At 42.8% G+C, this 19327-nt stretch overlaps 1 protein-coding gene across 2 annotated transcripts in view; it reads left to right on the top strand.

Annotated features, from left to right (window-relative positions):
• TUSC3 (tumor suppressor candidate 3) overlaps window positions 1-19327 on the top strand; it is a 362725-nt gene that overhangs the window by 287465 nt on the left and 55933 nt on the right. For both annotated transcript variants that reach the window (XM_040334674.1, XM_040334673.1), the window contains exon 7: window positions 9504-9567. In XM_040334674.1, coding sequence (XP_040190608.1) covers window positions 9504-9567 — 64 coding nt within the window. The remainder of the gene's footprint in view (window positions 1-9503; window positions 9568-19327) is intronic.

Genomic DNA, 19327 nt, shown 5'->3' with positions numbered 1-19327 from the left:
CTGGTTACTTGATCAGCTCCCCTGTGTCAGCTAGTGATGGCTTCAGGGGAGAAGAGGAAGCACTGACAACAGATGGACCTTAGTAAGCCTTTAGGGGATGTCAGTGTTCAGGAATTACCAGCCATTGACTGACAGGGGGGATCTCATGACCAGACTGGAGCAACCCAAAAATAGGTAAGTATACAGATACAGTATATAGAAGTTAGGAGGGGGAAGAGAGGCTTTTTAGGAATTAGCATTATCTTGGAATTTCACTTTAAAAATCAATCTAGTTATCCTCCATCACATTAGGTGTTGGAAATTTCTTCATTGACAACAGGGTTGACAACTTGGAAAACAGAAAAAAATGCACGTTAGGGAGCCCCCAAATGTAAATGAAAAGTATACCTTTTGCAGTGCATGCAAATTCTTTCAACTGGTGTAGTAATATTTATATTTCCACCCAGTACTGGACTGAAGTGCTCCAAAACTAAATAAAGTGAACAGTTCCTTTGCATATACAGGACAAGGAAAAAAGTTCACTCAGCTCAATTTCCAGCCCTCCAGCAGCCTAAACTCACCTTTCCATCTTTTACCCAACGCTCCAATTGGCCAGGCGTGAAGTAAAATAATCAGCAGTTTTTGGTATGCAAGAGCATGTGACTCACTCCCTCTCTCAAATGTGACAGTACTTTTGTCCTGAGATTGGCCCATCACTGTTACATGGGGCCAGGGATGGAGTCTATAGTTCTGGGTAAGCTCCAACAAGTTAGTTTAGAGCTTACATTCGGCTTTCTTTCCTTGATGACATTGGCTGGAGAGAGAGAGAGGTGAGTATAAGCTACTGAGGAGAGAGGAACTAAGTCGACTTCTTTCTTCGCTTTGCATGGGGATAGAATAGGTTAATTGTTTTCGGCTCGAAAGAAAGTCACCTTAAAGTAGCTTCGCCTTTTATGGGGCACCTTTTAGTTTTTAATACACATATTGTGCAACCCATTTTTTGACTGTTTGCTGTTTTGTTTCACCCTGTTTTCATTATTCGAGTTTGATTTTTCCAAACCTGACCTCAGATCTACTTACAAAATGCTTAAATCTAACAAAAAAAGACAACAATTTCTGACAGTCAGCATCCAGATGTTTGAAAAGCGCTGACTTTTCTGCCTAGAATAGCATAACTGCAGACATTTGTTGTGGGTTTACCAAAGGGATCAGAGATACATCTTCACCAGCTGGCCACCTGTAGAAAAAAAAAACATATGGCCTTGTCTTTTTTGAGGAAATCTGAACAAAAGAAACATTATATCATGTTCAGTTATACCAAGCTAAATTGTGATTTAAAAATCAGAGAATCTTTAACCTAATATTCATATTTAGACCTAAAAGGTTTTGTAATGAGATGACATTATGCTGAAACACAAAATAAACTTCAGAACTAAATTCCTTCAGACTGTTGATAGTGTAGGATGGAGAAACATCTGGACTGAGACTCTTGCAGGCATGAAGTAAACTTGCAAATACACAGTAGACCGATGTGTGCAACACTTGCTAATGTGAAGCAATGTATCCTAATTGTAAAACAAAATGTTGATCCCTTGCATCAGTTTGTCATTCTGTATGTGAAATACAGTATATTCTCTTGCAAATATTTGTACGGCAAGGTGAAATAGGAATGCTATATGTTTCGGTGTTCTAACTTGGTTGAAAAAGATGACTTTGACAAAAACAAATGGCCAAATCCACAAAGCAGATGCGCCGACTTAACTCGAGATTTCTAATTTTACTCCGCGCGTATCTTTGCGCCCGATCCTCAAAACGAGTTACGCATTAAAATCCGGGTTTTCCGTCCTACCTAAAATGATTACACCAGCGCATCCTCGGACGCAAATTACGCTAGTCACGCCGCTGTTTTTGATAGGCAAAGATGCAAATGAGGGAGAAAGGGCGATCCACATAATTAAGTGTGTGCGCCGTAGATTACGCCCTGTGCGCACCTGTTAGTTTCCCTGCGCAAATTTACACGTTATAAAAGCAGCCCTAATTTTACACATGCTGTGTAAAGGTCTGCTGAAGCAACAGCATTGAGGAAAAGCTGAGAACACTTATTTGCTGGACTTCAAACTGTCTGCCAACATGCCCGGGCCATCCATGATCCTAGCAGCACTCGCTACTTTAGAGGCACAAAGAAGGAGGAGGGCACAGAGGAGGAGGAGGAGGGCACAGGAGAGGGTATACCACCCACGCCGAGATCTCTTTGGCATGCCTGCTTCTGAGGTCTATGGCAACTTCCGTTTTAAACGGGAAGCCATCCTGGAATTAACCAGAATCCTGCAGGATGATCTCACCACCCCAACCCAACGATCCCATGCCCTGCCACCTCTCATCAAAGTAATGGCAACACTCCATTTCCTTGCCACTGGGTCTTTCCAACGCACATGTGGAGGTCTGTCTGGGATGGCACAATCCTCCATGAGCAGGTGTGTCCATCAAGTAGTCCCTGCAATACTGAGACGCATGGCCAATCAATTTCAAAAACCCACCCAGGAGGACCAGCGATTGCAAACCATGACGGACTTTTACAACATTGCCCGATTCCCACGGACCATCGGGGCCATTGATTGTACCCATGTGGCACTACAGCCCCCCCATGAGACAGAGCACCTGTTCCGGAATCGGAAGCACTGGCATTCCATAAATGTCCAGGTAATCGTGGATGCCCATGGCCTCACCTGGCACGTCTGTGCAAAATTCCCAGGATCCTGCCATGACGGCTATATATTCCGGCAGACCAAAATCTCCCGAGATTTGGAACAGAACATGTATGGAGACAGCTGGCTGATTGGTGAGTGACATGGGTGTCAGGTATGTCCCCCCCCATGATGCAGACATCACAAGGGGCACATGCATGACTAACATCCTTATGTCTTTTCCCTTACAGGTGACTCTGGATATGCCCTGGGACCACATATGATGACCCCATTCAGGAACCCCCAAACCCCAGGAGAGCAATGCTACAACAAGGCTCACATTCGCACCCGGGCAGTTGTGGAACACACATTTGGGCTGTTGAAGTCCCACTTCAGATGCCTGGATAAGTCTGGGGGTACATTGTTGTATTCCCCAGACTTTGTGTGCCAGATCATCGGTGCATGTTGCGTGCTGCACAACTTTGCCATGAGAAGGGGACTGCAGATTGACATACGTGCTGACCTGACCCCCCACCCAGGCAATCCCCCCCTAACCCACTCTACCCGGTCTGCTGAGGGCACAGCAGCCAGGAGACGCCTCGCAGAAGGCATTTTTTCACAGTAAACGCACATGAATAATGTCACAATGAGAATGTTTCTTTTCACAGTAAACGCACATGAATAATGTCACAATGATAATATTTGTTTTCACAGTAAACGCACATGAATAATGTCACATTGAGAATGTTTTTTATTCATAGTAAACGCAGATTAATTATGTCACAATGAGAATGCATGAATGCACACCACTGTGGTCCCTAGCACAGACACATCACATGCACATCAAATTGGATTAGATCCAAGTACCCCCCCCCCTTTGGTACTTGGGAGCAGTAACGCCACGCCACGGCTCCAATTATGTGACTGTGCATTCATACACCATTCAGGAACCTGGGATCACTTCTCCCTGGTCCTGGGGATCCCTTCTCCACAAAAACTGAGGGTGACACCCTTATTTTATCAGGAATGCCACCCCCCCCCACATTCACACATCATTCACACACATAAACCAAATCATAAGTACAGTATAATAAACTAAATCATAAAAAAATAAAACAAAAAAAATCAAAAGTACCCCTGCTAATTAATTCCTGTGGCGAGTGCTCCGTCTGGGCTGCCCAAGGGCACGGGCACGGCCACGGGCACGGCCAACTGGAGGATCTTCACGGGGGGTGTGAGCAGGGGAGGGAGTATCTTCATGGGGGGGTGAGTGAGCAGGGGAAGAAGGAGCCTCCCCTGGTGTCTGTCCTCCTGCTGGCCTGCCCTCCAAGGCCACTGCTATTCTGTTCAGACAGCCAGTGATGGCAGCCGTATTGGCCTGGCCAGCCCGGGTATTGTCATGCACAGCCCGGGTATTGTCCTGCACAGCCTGGGTCAGGGCAGTCACCTCCTGGGCCACGCCTGTTGTGGCGGTCTTCAGGTCCCACAAACAGGTGATGACCCCCAAAGAGTTTGTGGCCACATCACCAAGTGACTCCCTCATTGCACCCAGGCTGTGCTCCATCTTGTTGATACTTTTTTGTATCTCACCCAGACTGCGGGTCTGCCGGGCATTGTCCTTCTGCAGACGCTCAAACACCCCCCTGGTCTCCTGGGTCGCCATCCTGCCTGCCCCTGAGGCTTGTGGCTCTGGAGGAGGGGAGAGAGTGACCCTTGTGGGTTGCAGCCTGTTGGGGGAGGAGTGGGAGGGACTACCCCTGATGGTGGCCTGACTGCTGCCAGCCTCTGGGGTAGCCTCAAGGGTATCCTCAAATGTCATTAGCTCAGAGGCCAGAAGGATTTCCCTGCCAAGCTGCAGGTTTTCTTCTTCCTCCCCCTCATCCTCCTCCCCCTCCCCCTCATCCTCCTCCCCCTCATCCTCCTCATGAGGGGAGGTTTGGCCACTCCCCTCCCCTGGGGAATCCTCAGCAGCCTCCTGTCCTTGGGGTGGTGCAGCAGCCTGGCCTGATGGTCCAGCATCCCCCTGGGCTGATGGGCCGGCAACCTCCTGGCCTGATGGGCCAGCAATCTCCTGGTCATCTGTGGAGGACACCAAACAATCAAAGGTTTGAGGATCCACACACTTGGCACATCTTCCCTTCCCCCACCCACACATGCTAATCACCAGATAGAAAAAACAAAACTTACCTGGCCCCACAGGAACATCAGAGTCAAAGCCACGCAGGCCCACCACCTGCTCTGGGTGGAAACACCGGGCCACTGCCCATTCCTCCTCAGTCAGCCGGATGGGGCATGGTCCCCCTCCTCCAGTGCCCCTCCTATGGGCAGTGAGCTTGGCCACCTTATTGCGGACCACGCTCCTCAGATCATTGATCTTTTTCTGTATGCCAGCGGGGGTCCTCGTCTCCCCCCCCCCGCCGCATTTATCTGATCTGTAATTTGTTGATAGATCTTCTTCCTTTGGGCCGGGGAGGTGTTCCGGCTCTCAGGCCCATGTAAATAGCACCCATATCGGACGATGGACCTGGCAAGGATTTGCTTCTCCACATGGGTAAAATTAAGCTTCCTGCGCTTGGGTGCCATCACAGACACCACTCAGCAACAAGAAAACTCACAGGACAAAGAAACAAAAAATCACACACAACAAAGAAACAAAAATCAAAACACACAAGCAGACAGCTACTACAAAGTCAAAAACAAACACACAAAAAACAAACACAAAATCCAAGCAGAAAAAAACAAACACAAAATCCAAGCAGGAAAAAACAAACACAAAATCCAAGCAGAAAAAAACAAGCACAAAAACCAAGCAGGAAAAAACAAACACAAAATCCAAGCAGAAAAAAACAAACACAAAATACAAGCAGAAAAAAAAAACACTTAGCAGAAACAATCAAACAAAAAATACACTTATCAGAAACAAACCACAACTACTATCTAATACTCTTTCAAAACTTCTCTATCACACACAACTCACCAACAAACACTGACAAACGTTCAGAGCAGAAGCAACTTGCTCTAGGAAGGGAAACACAGGGAAATACTTTTGCAAGGGAAGTGTGTTTGACTGGGGCTATTTACACACAGGGCGATCCTCAAACTAAGTATGCTTGGCCTTTTACCTATCTCACTGATTGCACCAAGCAAAGTTCTGCACATGCCCAGTGAGAAGCAGATTTGTGCGCGCATGCGCAGTACGGCCGGCCCTTCATTTGCATGGGGTCACGGCTCATTACAATGAAGCACGCCCACTTCCTTCCCACTTGCAATAACCCCGCCTTACGCCTCGGAATTTAAGTTACGTAAGCGAAATTTTGTGCGCAAATGCGCTGTGGATACGGCACTTACGAGACCAACTTAGGGCGCCGTAACTTAAATGACATAAGTTTAGAAAAACGTAATTTCCGCCGCTGGCTGTGGATTTGGCCCAAAGCTTCTAAATTTAAAGCAATAACAATGGCTTAGCCTTGTATTAATTTTTGTAATCAAATTATATGCATTACATATTTTTTTTGTATACTTTATGTTTTGCTATACAATAGAGTAATCCAGCTTCCTTTTCTCTCCCAATGAGTATAACAATGGATCCATACATGATACATAATTGATTTAATCAGTATCGAGTTTAGTTCTTATGAGGTATTTCCAAATGACCTCCTATTTGGTGGACTGGTAGATTTATTTTTCATGAATAGAAATATATATATTTTTTCCACTATTTATTTGTACAGACCCTCCAACATCACCACTCCATTACTAAACCCTACTGATCATCTCTGTCTTTCTGATTACAGTCACATGATGTTTAACTGAACCCTTAACAAGAGCTAATTCATTACACTTATAAGATTATAATCAAGAAGACAAAGATATGATCAGAAGCAGGGGTTATATGCTGGAGTGGGCCACTTTGGAGACTCTGATTGGAGAAACAAATCTTGGAGAAAATTTGTAGTGTAATAAAATCTTATTTTATTATATTCAAATGCTAATGTTAACTGATTAAAACATAAATTACCAGTGAAATGAACTTCTGCATTAGTGAGGTGTTTGAAATAACAAGCAAACACAATATGTTAAGCTTTTCTATGGTTTCTTCAATTAAAAAAACAATGGGCCAGATTCACAAAAGAGATACGACGGCGTATCTCCTGATATGCCATCGTATCTCTGAGATACGATTGTCGTATCTATGCGCCTTATTCATAGAATCAGGTTACGCATAGATAGCCCTAAGATCCGACAGGTGTAAGTGACTTACACCGTCGGATCTTAGGCTGCAATTCTAGGCGGGCCGCTAGGTGGCGATTCCATTGCGGTCAGCGTAGAATATACAAATGACTAGTTAAGCCGATTCACGAACGTCCGCTTTGCCCGTCGCTCTAAATTTACGTTGTTTCCATAGAGATACATCGCGTAAAACTAAGCATGCCCTCTAGGTGGTCTAACCAATGTTAAGTATGGCCGTCGTTCCCGCATCGAATTTTTAAATTTTCACGTCGTTTGCGTAAGTCGTCCGTGAATGGCGCTGGACGCCATTTACGTTAACGTCGAAACCAATGACGTCCTTGCAACGTCATTTAGCGCAATGCACGTCTGGAAATTTTAGGGACGGAGCATGCGCAGTACGTTCGGTGCGGGAACGCGCCTAATTTAAATGGTCCCCCGCCCCATTTAAATTAGGTGGGCTTGCGCCGGGTGGATTTACGCTATGCCGCCGCAAGTTTACAGGTAAGTGCTTTGTGAATCAGGCACTTACGCTGTAAACTTGCGGCGGTGTAATGTAAATGGGATACGTTACGCTGCCGCAGCGTAGCCCATTTCTACGTGAATCTGGGCCAATATGTATATATTTTCAGATGCATTTTTTCCTAAAATGAGATGGGGCATAGTTGTATACATAAAGTGTTAACTTTTTGTAATCGATAGATAGATAGATAGATAGATAGATAGATAGATAGATAGATAGATAGATAGATAGATAGATAATATGTTAACTTTTTTTTCAAATAACTCTACCTTTGTTGAGGAAATAAATAAACAATCCCCTTTGGGTGATCAAAGTACATTGCAAGGATTTTAAAAAACCTTGCTGCAGAATTCTACCTGTTTCTGCTCTGGGCAAAAAAAAGCTGTTTGTTCCTCGCATAATTATTCTGAATTGGAATGGCTAAATAATAATTAATCCGTTGATGCACTTTCAGAGCCCTGATGAGGAAGTTGCAATGTCTGAATTTCTTTAGAAGTATCTTACCAAAAATAAAGGGTTCCCTAAAACTTGACTTTTGCCACATTTAATTGCGTTTTACAGAAAATGACAGTGCTGCAGTTTGAAAGGGAACTTTTTTTTAATAACATGAAATTACAAAATGCCATGTGTAGCAATTATATATGCTATATTAACTTTTTTATTTGCTATGTTTTTCTCCACAAATATAGAGTTACCCTTTAAAAAGCACAATTACTCATGGTGACTTTTTCTCGTGTCCCAAATTTTAAACCCTTTTCCTCCCATTATCTAAATAGGCTCTTAGGCATGCCATATGTCCACAGAGAGTCCTACGGCATGAATCAGGAGCATGTACATCAGGGTGACTATGCCACTGCTTTAATGTAAAGCAGTGGGTGAGAATTGTCACCCTGATAGAAATTACATTTTAAAGTGGATTTTTTTAAATAAGGCAACAGAAAATGGCTATTAAAATTGCACTTCAAGTATCCAATATATACATTTATAGATTTGGGATTTAGATGGACTTTAACAATTGATTTTTTTGCAACCTATTGGCATAGAGAGTAACTAACATGATCTACCTTGCAATGCCTGTGTAAAGTGTAGTTCGACTTTAATGAACCACTAACCATATGGTCTTACTCTATCAACCAACAAACCTATCAGAATAACAACAAGCCAGTTGGCACCTTCTGAAGGAAGTCAGCAATGGCAGTCCACATATACAGTATAGTATCTCTAATGTCAGGTTTGCTTTAAATGGCAATTTTTGTAAAAAAAAACAGTAGCAATCATTTTAAGAAAGACATCTAACAAATCCATCCAATTTTCCATCATGGAAATACGTTTACTAAGTTGTGTCATTTGTCACCTATGTATTTTTCTGTGACTGTTGACTTTACAATTGTAATAGTGATTGTATTGTGGCAAGTGGTATATGTTGATCAGGACAGACTGTAATGCTATTCTGTATTGAATTTAGCACTCATAATTTGGTAAATTGGGTGCTGCAGAACAATTTGGTTGCCTGCCACATGTAATTTTCAAGAAAACTCTGGTGAAAACTGATCAGAAGCCAACTCTTTATCTTTTGGGCTTCCAGGAAAAAGCAAACAAAAAAGCTCTATAAAAAACTGCAACGACTTTACATGGCTGATATGGATTACATTTGTTGAACATCACTTATCATTGTGTGGCATATTTTGTGTTTCTAGAATACTTTTATTAAATGTAAAGTAGTAAAATGTCCTGGTAAAAAAAAAGAAGTAGCCAACGTTGTACAACATTTACCCTGTACAACATAAAAGAGGGTTTGTGTCTAATGCAATGGAGGCTTCTTTACCTCTTGTCTATCTATCGATCTATCTATCTATCTCTCTACTACCACCTATCGATCTAAACATATAAAAATCTGGCAAGACAGAAGAAATATAACCTGTTTAATGCTCACTTGCTCAAACGGGTGTACTGCAAATTTAATTATGCTTGTTATTGCACAGTAGCTGAAATGTAAAATTATGATGGTTGATCTAGAAGTGTATGCAAATTTTTTTTTAAAGTAATAAAGAGGCCTTTATGATATACAAATATATTGTTTTTCTTTTCAGAGTTACATACATGGAAGCAGCCAGGCACAGTTTGTCGCAGAATCTCACATCATTCTACTTCTCAGTATCCTTTGCATTTTTGAAAGTCCATTTTGGGATAAATACAATTATGCATGCATTGGTTTAAAGCAAGATAGGTGCTTTGGTAAATGTGGCACTTGAAATCATGTTTAGCTATTAGGCCCCGTACACACGACAGAGGAACTCGACGTGCTTGGCACGTCGAGTTCCTCGTCGAGTTTTGGGATGAAGCCGCCGAGGAGCTCGGCGGGCCGGCTTCTCCCATAGAAGAGCGAGGACAACGAGAAAATAGAGAACATGTTCTCTATTTTCTCGTCGAGTTCCTCGGCGGCTCCATCGAGCCAAAACTGTACAGACGACAGAGATTCTCGGCAGAATCCGGGTTTTGACCGAGTTTCTCGGCGAATTCTGCCGAGAATCTCTGTCGTGTGTACGAGGCCTTAGAGTTTTTGATGTCATATTACAAAAATCTACATAGTCAGTCATACTTACTGCTCAATCTGTGTGGCTTATTTAGTACGGCAGTACAAAGAGCACTGATAATGTACGCAGAAACGCATAGCAACCAAGCAATAATTATCTCTGTAAACTGAAATCACTTTTAATTCATATAGGCTAGAGCACTTAGCAGATCCACATTGCTCTTTGATTTCTTTTAAAGAATACACCTCTGCATGAGTTTCTAAAAAATTTAGAAATAAGGCTACAGTTTCACTGGCTTTTTCCTGTTGTTCTTTTCGAATTCCAGCTTACACCTAACTAATCTTAAAACTGTCCCCTCTCCGATCATAACACCATTATCTGAAATAGCTCATATCATAGCCTCCTGCTGTATGTGGAAGACACGTTCCCATTTGTTTTTAAAGAGAAGACTTTCTGATTTCATCAGGTTTATAATTAAGATAACATGAGTATAAAAAATTTAATATTTGAATGCGTCATAGAGAAACTAAGAGCAGTGTGTAGGCATTTATGAGACTGTGACAAGCTTATAACCGAACTCCAAAAATCCTGCTACTTTGTAAAAAAAAGTCCAACGAGGGAGGTGCATGCTACTTCCTGGACTCTTCTCTTTAATTTACATCTGACAATTTTATCAAGACAGTAAACACTAAGATAAAACAGGCAAAAATTGCGCTAACCAGAAAATATGATTAAAAAATATAGACGGCAGCGATCACGTGACCTAACACAAGCATATGTAAAAAAGAAGAAAAAAATTGCGCCAACTTAAATAACAATCAAGTCCTTTGTAAATGAAACATAAGTGATGATGAGAAAACGTCCAAATAGATGAATTCCAGAACAAACAACACCCAGTGCACTGATGATTATGTGAGCCGCCACCACATGGACTGAGGCTTACCAGAGAGTAATTAAATAACAGCATTATTTAAAATCCACAGTGGGATAATCCAGAGTATGGGATCACAGCACAAGATGGATCAAAGGATGTCACAAAGATCACAGATGATACGAAATCCACGGCGGGATATAACCAGACTTAGCATGGGGTACTCTTCCTTGGCTCGTATCATGCAGCCCAACGATATATTACATATAGGGAAGGAGACCGCAACATGGTATAGTATGTATAAACTCGTTTAATTAAAAGATAAAATGCTACTTACACAAAGGAAGTGCAATCGAGCGATAAAAACAAATGCCGGCCGGCATATAACAGGAGCCCTTCCTTCTTGTGTAAACGCGGTGACGTCACTGCACGCCGTCGTCCCAGACGTGTTTCGTCATACGTTGACGTTTTCAATGGGAATTCCCATTGAATGACAATTGCGAGGTCATGAAATGCTGTACCCAAACAACATTTTTACAATTTTTTTGCCCACAAATAGAGTTTTGTTTGGTGGTATTTGATCACTTCTGATTTTGTTGCGCTACAAATAAAAAAAAACAGAAAATTTAGAAAAAAAGGGTTTTCTTTGTTTCTGTTACAAAACTTTGTAAAAAATAACGTTTTCTCATTCACTGATGGGCACTGATGAGGCTGCACTTACGGGGACTGATGTGGCTGTACTGATTGGCACTGATGAGGCAGCACTGATGAGGTGGCACTGATGATGATGCACTAATGGGCACTGGTAGGTGGCACTGATGGGCAATCACACGCAACACTGATGGGTGGCACTGATAATCAGCACTGACAGGCACTGATATGTGGCACTGGTATGCATCACTGATGGGCACTGATAGGTGGCACTGATCGGCAATCACAGGCAGCACTGATGGGTGGCACTGATAGGTGGCACTGGTGGGCACTTATGGGCACTGATAGGTGGCTCTTGTTGGCAATTATGGGCACTGATAGGCCCTGATGAGCGGCACTGATAGATGGCACTGTTAGGCAGCACTGATCAGGATGCACTGGCAGGCACTGAGTGCCATCCCTATTGGGAATTTATTGGCATACCTAGTGGTCCTGGGTGGGCATCCCTGGTGGTCCTGGGTAGGCATTCATTGGAGGGCTGTGCTGATTACCTCCCCGTTGTGTTCTGGGAAACACTCGGCTCCCAGAACACAACGGGGACCAGTGGAAACTGCACAGCGCGACTCGCGCACTCACGACTCGTGAATGCGCAGTAGGGAACCGGGCAGTGAAGCCGCAGCGCTTCACTTCCCGATTCCCTTACCGAGGATGGCGGTGGGGGAAGCCGAGAGCCGAGCTACCGCTCGGCTTCGGCTGCCGACGTCGCCGGCGACTTGGATAGGTAAGTGTTCATTTTTTAAAAGTCAGCAGCTGCTGTATTTGTAGCTGGTGGCTTTTTTAAAAAAAAAATTCAGGTGAACCCCTGCTTTAACCTCCCTGGCGGTATGATTCTGTCTGGAATTACGTACCAAAAGCGGTACAATTATTTTGCAAGGAAATTTGGCGTTTTATACTGTAGGCCTGTAATTTTTAGAAATAACTCACTTAAATCTGACCAAGCAAGAGTCTTGTAGGCATCCCGGGTATGATTTTTTTTTTAAAACAAAATTATAAATTATAATATAATAAATAATTATAAATAATTATAACAAATAATAATATAATTATAATAAAAATTATTCAATAATGTAATCAACTCAAAATCACTGAAATGTGCTCAGTTGCAGAATTGTCGCTGTCATTATTTTATTTTTTTTATGACGAATTTCCCCACAAATCGCTATCGCACATTTCTGCAAGTGATTATAATTTATTATCGCTGTTTTCTAGCTGATCTAAAACCATTTTGACATAAAGGAACACTTTTGGACAATCTACAGTTTTTAGGCAGAAATTACATTTTTTATTTTTATAAAAGTACATGTAGGGCACTGGGCAGACCACTAGGGACAAGGGGGGTGTGTATTTTTTACATGCAGTACTGTAATCTATAAGATTACAGTATACTGTATGTAAAGTGTTTGTTTACTTTTTTTAATTTGGCGCCGTTCTCCGCTCCCGTGCGTCGTAATGTCGCAGGGAACGGAGATCGGCGGCACACGGGGAGACTGTGAATCGAGCGAGGAGGTCCCGCTCGCTCACACAGCGGGGTGGCATCGCTGGATCCAGGGACAAGGTGAGTAACTTGCCTGTGGATCCAGCGAAAGGTAAGCCGCGCCGCTGCACGTCCACCCCGAGCGTGACTCGGGGATACCGATCTTAGCATTGAAAACCAACCCGGAGTCACGCTCGGGTTTACCGCCGGGGAGGTTAATGGCCCACTTTTATTTAAAACAAAATTTAAAAAAAGTTCCACAAAATAAACGGTGGACCTCTCGCAGGTTTCCAACACCACTTCCAAACCCAACAGCAATTTTTATCCACGCATGAGTGCTAAGCATTCCTCCCTCAATGCTGTGTAACACACAGGTGCTTCCTTCATCCTCCTGGATAACTTTTGCTCAGGCCTCAAGCTCAGACCTTTTGGCTGTTCCCTTAGACCGGTTCAAAATACCTACTGTGTTGACCTTCCAATTATGCACCACTCCCATGCATCCTCTGCATATCATTTACAGATCCGTGCTGCACAGGACCCATGGGCTGACTTGGGCAGGGGACCTCCTGTCTCCTGGGTGGAGCATTGCAGAGTCCAAGGTTACAAAGGCTGTGCATACCTGCACATGCAGCCTGCTGGTTGCCAGTAATACACGAACACTGGGTTAGAGGCTTTTTCCCTCCCAATGCCTCTGGATGCCAATGCCTTGAGGCCTCTGGAACCAGACCGATCTGGGAGTTACAAAACCTAGAGAAAACCAAAAGACCAGCTTTCTTCTCTCTGAACAGATCTGTTGGAGCCCCTCAATCTTCTCCCTTTGAGAACCCTGTGTCATTTCTACTTATTTCAACCCAACAGCAGGGCACATCACTGCCACAGTAACAACTCTGTTCCTGTCCTATAGTCACGATGTGGCTTAAATTATGTAAATTATTTCACTTTAGGTTACATTTCCTATTAGAAAAAGCATGCTTACACCCAAATATATTTAAATATAAGAATACATAAGTCAGCTTCATTGCACTAGTTTTACGGTTGCTGATACAAAAATCAAAAAATGCCTTCAGAGCCTGATTTGTGCATACACCTTTACAGCTAATGATGTGCATGAGATGAAAAAAAAAAAATATGCATAAAGAAACAAAGCACTGATGTAGGCAGAATGCTTTCATATTGCTCTTCTCCCCACAGAGTTATTTACCATTCAACAGTGTAAACTTAATATCTAAAATTTTCTTTTGCTTGAGCCAAATAGATAGGGCATTTCTTTTGTTACTGTTCATTTTTTTTTTTTAGCAGATAAATAAACCAATATATATGCATAGCATAGGAACCCACAAAATATCTAAACTAGAAAAGAACATTAACCATTATGAAAGCTAGGAAAGTTTAATTCCTTGCAAGTTTTCTTTATAAATCGTTCCACAAAGGTACATCAGAACCTGTGCAAAACTGCAAGATGTAGAAATACAGTATATGATTTTTTTTTCATCTGAAGGTTTACATTAAAGAGGACATATATTGTGAAAGTGATGTCCAAAAAAAAGTCAAGCAGAGTGAAAAATACTTAGTTCCCTGTATTTCATGTACGCTCCCTGAACATATATTTCCATTATGCTTAAGCACAGTTAACATTTATAGATGTTCACTTTAACTGTTTTTTACATTTAGGTGAAATCATCATAAATTATTACAATCCCTCAGTTCTGGCCACATTTAACCTAAAAAATTTAGCTTCTGTGATAAGAATCCCAAAGATTAGTAAAGAACACATGGAAACCTAAAGCCTAGTACACACTAGTATTTGTTCTCATTCAACCCAGCAGGGCTGAATGGAAAAAACCTGACAGCTCAGGATGAGCCACTATACTGGCTATCCAATGTTAGTACAGCGTTCTCTCCTGCTTTTTTTGTGTTCTGATAGGGGGTCACCCCCCAACCAGAACACTCTGGTCGGCCATCGGCTGAGAGCGCTAATTTTGAGCTAATCGGCAGATGTTTTTTGGTCATGCTCATACCCAAACGGCCATCTTCTGTTGTACCATCTCCATAACACACGGGGCGAATGTCGGCCGGTCTCTATTGAACCGGCTGATGCTGCCCCACATTCGGCCCGTGTGTACTAGGCTGAATTGTTCTGAAATTTGCAAACCCAGGTAGGGACATTTTATAAAAATATATTTTTTTCTTTGTCCCCCGCAGTCAAGTGTATATACATCATTTTCAGTAGAGACCTTCCAATAAGCTTCACAGGATTTTTTAGCAGTAATCTACACCGCATTATCAGCACTTAGATAATCATACTTAAACCCAGACATGACATGTAAATGTCTTTTATTTCAGAAGGCTCTGTGCAGATCCGTGGAGGGTTTTTGTTGTAATAATTTCTAGATCATCATAATCATTCTGGTTATATTTTTAGGCTGTTTATGTGAAAGTTCTTAAAAACATTAACCAATACTCAATTTTTTCTAAAATGTTTTAAAACATCAGGGGCAGTACAGTGCCTCAGTGGTTGGCACTTTTGCCTTGTTGCAATAGGGTCATTGGTTCAAATCACAACCATGACACTACTTGCATGGACTTTGCCTGTTCTTCTGTGTTTGCACAGGTGTCCACCTAGTTCTTTGGTTTCCTCTCACACTTCAAATACGTGTTAGTAGGTTAATTGGCTCCTATCTAAATTGTGTTTGTTGAGGGTAGGGACCTCATGTGAATGAACAACATATTTAAAGTGCTCCATAAATAGAGGAGGGCGATTTAAAAGTACATGTAATCAATAAATAAATATGGTGTTTTTTTTTTTTGTATGGTTAAGGGGCAATATTTCTATAACACCTACAGATTAAGCTAAATACCTTTAACCATAGCCTTAAGCCCTGTACACACAGCCCAGAATCTTGTCAGGAAAAAAACATTGTTTTTCCTGACGAGATTCTTGGCAAGATTCTCTTGCCGGCCGAATGTACACATGGGCCATTCAAAAGAACGGCCGTTCTTTTGAATGGCACGGACGCGGTGACGTTGTCGCGTAAGACTAGCATGCGCTCGTCGCATTCGATGCCGTTGCCACCATCTTTCTTCACCCTACCTGTTCCTTGGAAGCTACCGCGCATGCGTCAAAGTCATTTCGAGCATGTGCGTGGGTTTCCATGGAGAAGTAAGTATGCACACGCTCTGGTTTCTCGGCAGGAAAACACTGCCGAGAATCTCACGACGAGAAAATAGAGAACAGGTTCTCTATTTTTCTCGTCGCGATTCTGGGCAGTTTTCTTGACGAGAAACCTCAAAGCCTCGTACACATGCACGGTTTACTCGGCAAGAAGGCTCTGCCAGCAGCTTTCTTGCCAAGAAAACTGTGTGTGTGGACGAGGCTTTATAGTATGCCTATAGTTTTGGATAGGTTGGGGAATGGTTAGAACCCCTGCCAGTGTATTTATTTATTGTATTTATTTTTTGCTGTCTGTGTCCCATCGATGAGATATCCATTTACTTTCTGCCCCAGAGACAAAACAGGACGCAAGTGAACATATTTGCAAAGTGAGGAAATGCCATCTTAGATAGTCGTCACCAGAACCAGTGGCGGCTGGTGAAGTTTTAGGATGGGGGGGCGCAAGACCCCGCCCCTCCATGTTTGGCCCCTCCCACTTCCCATAAGCCATACCCCTTATAGAATACAACCACTCCGTCCCCTGTATTCCACTTGCTTCCACTCATAGTGTCAGGAGTAAACAGCTCAGCATCACAGGACAGAGTATATAGCCCCAGCATCACAAATCATGGTATATTGCGCAGCCTTACAGATCGGTGCAAGCAAACTAAAAAATTACACTGTTAGTAATGAAGGACTCTAAATGGGCATGAGATTATCAGCGACTGCGGACATACTGCACGAGATTACCAGATACTGCGGACATACTGCACGAGATTACCAGAGACTGCAAACATACTGCACAAGATTACCAGAGACTGCAGACATACTGCAAAAGATTACCAGAGACTGCGGACATACTGCACGCAATTACCAGAGACTGCGGACATACTGCACGAGATTACCAGAGACTGTGACATACTGCACGCGATTACCAGATACTGCAGACATACTGCACAAGATTACCAGAGACTGTAGACATACTGCACACGATTACCAGAGACTGCAGACATACTGCACAAGATTACCAGATACTGCGGACATACTGCATAGATTACCAGATACTGCGGACATACTGCATAGATTACCAGAGACTGCGGACATACTGCATAGATTACCAGAGACTGCGGAATACTGCATAGATTACCAGAGACTGCGGAATACTGCACGAGATTACCAGATACTGCGGACATACTGCACGAGATTACCAGATACTGCGGACATACTGCACGAGATTACCAGAGACTGCAGACATACTGCACAAGATTACCAGAGACTGCGGACATACTGCACAAGATTACCAGAGACTGCGGACATACTGCACGCGATTACCAGAGACTGCGGACATACTGCACGAGATTACCAGAGACTGTGACATACTGCACGAGATTACCAGATACTGCAGACATACTGCACGAGATTACCAGAGACTACGGACATACTTCACAAGATTACCAGAGACTGCGGACATACTGCACAAGATTACCAGAGATTGCGGACATACTGCACAAGATTACCAGAGACTGCGGACATACTGCACAAGATTACCAGAGACTGCGGACATACTGCACAAGATTACCAGAGACTGCGGACATACTGCACAAGATTACCAGAGACTGTGGACATATTGCATTAGATTACCAGATACTGCAGACATACTGCACAAGATTACCAGAGACTGTAGACATACTGCACAAGATTACCAGAGACTGCAGACATACTGCACAAGATTACCAGATACTGTGGACATACTGCATAGATTACCAGATACTGCGGACATACTACATAGATTACCAGAGACTGCGGACATACTGCATATATTACCAGAGACTGCGGACATACTGCATAGATTACCAGAGACTGCGGAATACTGCATAGATTACCAGATAACTGTTTCAGTTAGTAAAAGAGGGATGGTTCGCATTGGATCTGACTCAATTACTACTAAAGAGGTGCAAAGTTAGCAGCAATAATCTAAAAAATTATGGTAGAAAACATGTATACAATGCAGAAACATATGAAACCTACACAAACATGTGAAATTTTGTTTCCCCGGAACATTAAACTTTTAATAAGCGGGGGGGGGGGGCCCGACGGTCGCCACAAAGGCATTTTTTGGCTGCCAATGTAGCGCCTCGTCTGCAATCTCGTGATTGCACAGACGTGGCGCTACCCATACCGCCCGGCGCCCGGACACAGTGCACATAAGGACCTTTTTTTGATGTTTTTCTTTCTTAAAGGGACTTGTTTAAATAAATAAAAAAAAAATGTTTATATATTTTTTTTTTACTGACTAGGGGAGGGGGGGCGGCACCCGGGCGCCCCCTATGGATGGGCCAGAACATGTGTGCCATTGGATTTTTATATTCTTACTGTATTTGCTGGCGTATAAGACTACCTTTTACACTTAAAAAAAATGGCCAAAAAGCAGGGGTCGTCTTATACGCCGGGTCAGCTTTGGTTACATACAGTATATACTGCTTAGCCAATCCCGGTGAGCGATTGCATTCAAATGAATACAGAGCTTGCTCATATTGAAGTAACAACCTCTGCAAATCCGAGCAGGCTACATATAGCCTGCACGGATTGGCTTTGAGAGTCAGAGAGGCGTGGGCTGATGATGTTACAGCCTCTGCCAATCAAAGCAGGCTTTGTATTCAATAAAAGAACACATCGCTTGCCATGATTGGCTCCAGCTCCAGCAGGAAGAATATGGCTCCAGAAGGAAGAAATATGAAGCGTCGGAAGCATCCAAAGGGGGGTCGTCTTATACGGTGAGTACAGGCAAAAAAACGTAAAAAACTGTAAAATTAGGGGGTCGTCTTATAAGCCCGGTCGCCTTATACACTGGAAAATACGGTACCTCATGTTCAAATGACAACTAGAACACTGAATTTTCAACCACTATTTGTCTCACTGACAATGATCACCACGATGAATAGAGTGTGAATTTTCCCTGGCCGAACATAGGCAGCAAAAAAAACAAAAGTTGATAGAGGCTTTAACAGTTTCCTAATCTTTCCAAAGCAAAAACAGTTGGGCTTTTAGATTTGTCAGTGGACAGGAAACATGTGTGAATACTTGACACTATAATTCAATATCAGTATGAGCATTTTTTTTAACAATATTCTTTGTATATTATAACTACCAATTTTACATTAAAGATGTGTTCA

Source organism: Rana temporaria, chromosome 1, assembly GCF_905171775.1.
Source record: "Rana temporaria chromosome 1, aRanTem1.1, whole genome shotgun sequence".
NCBI classification, from domain to species: domain Eukaryota; kingdom Metazoa; phylum Chordata; class Amphibia; order Anura; family Ranidae; genus Rana; species Rana temporaria.
Note: the sequence above shows the minus strand (reverse complement) of the source record. Positions and strands in the feature narration are given on the sequence as shown.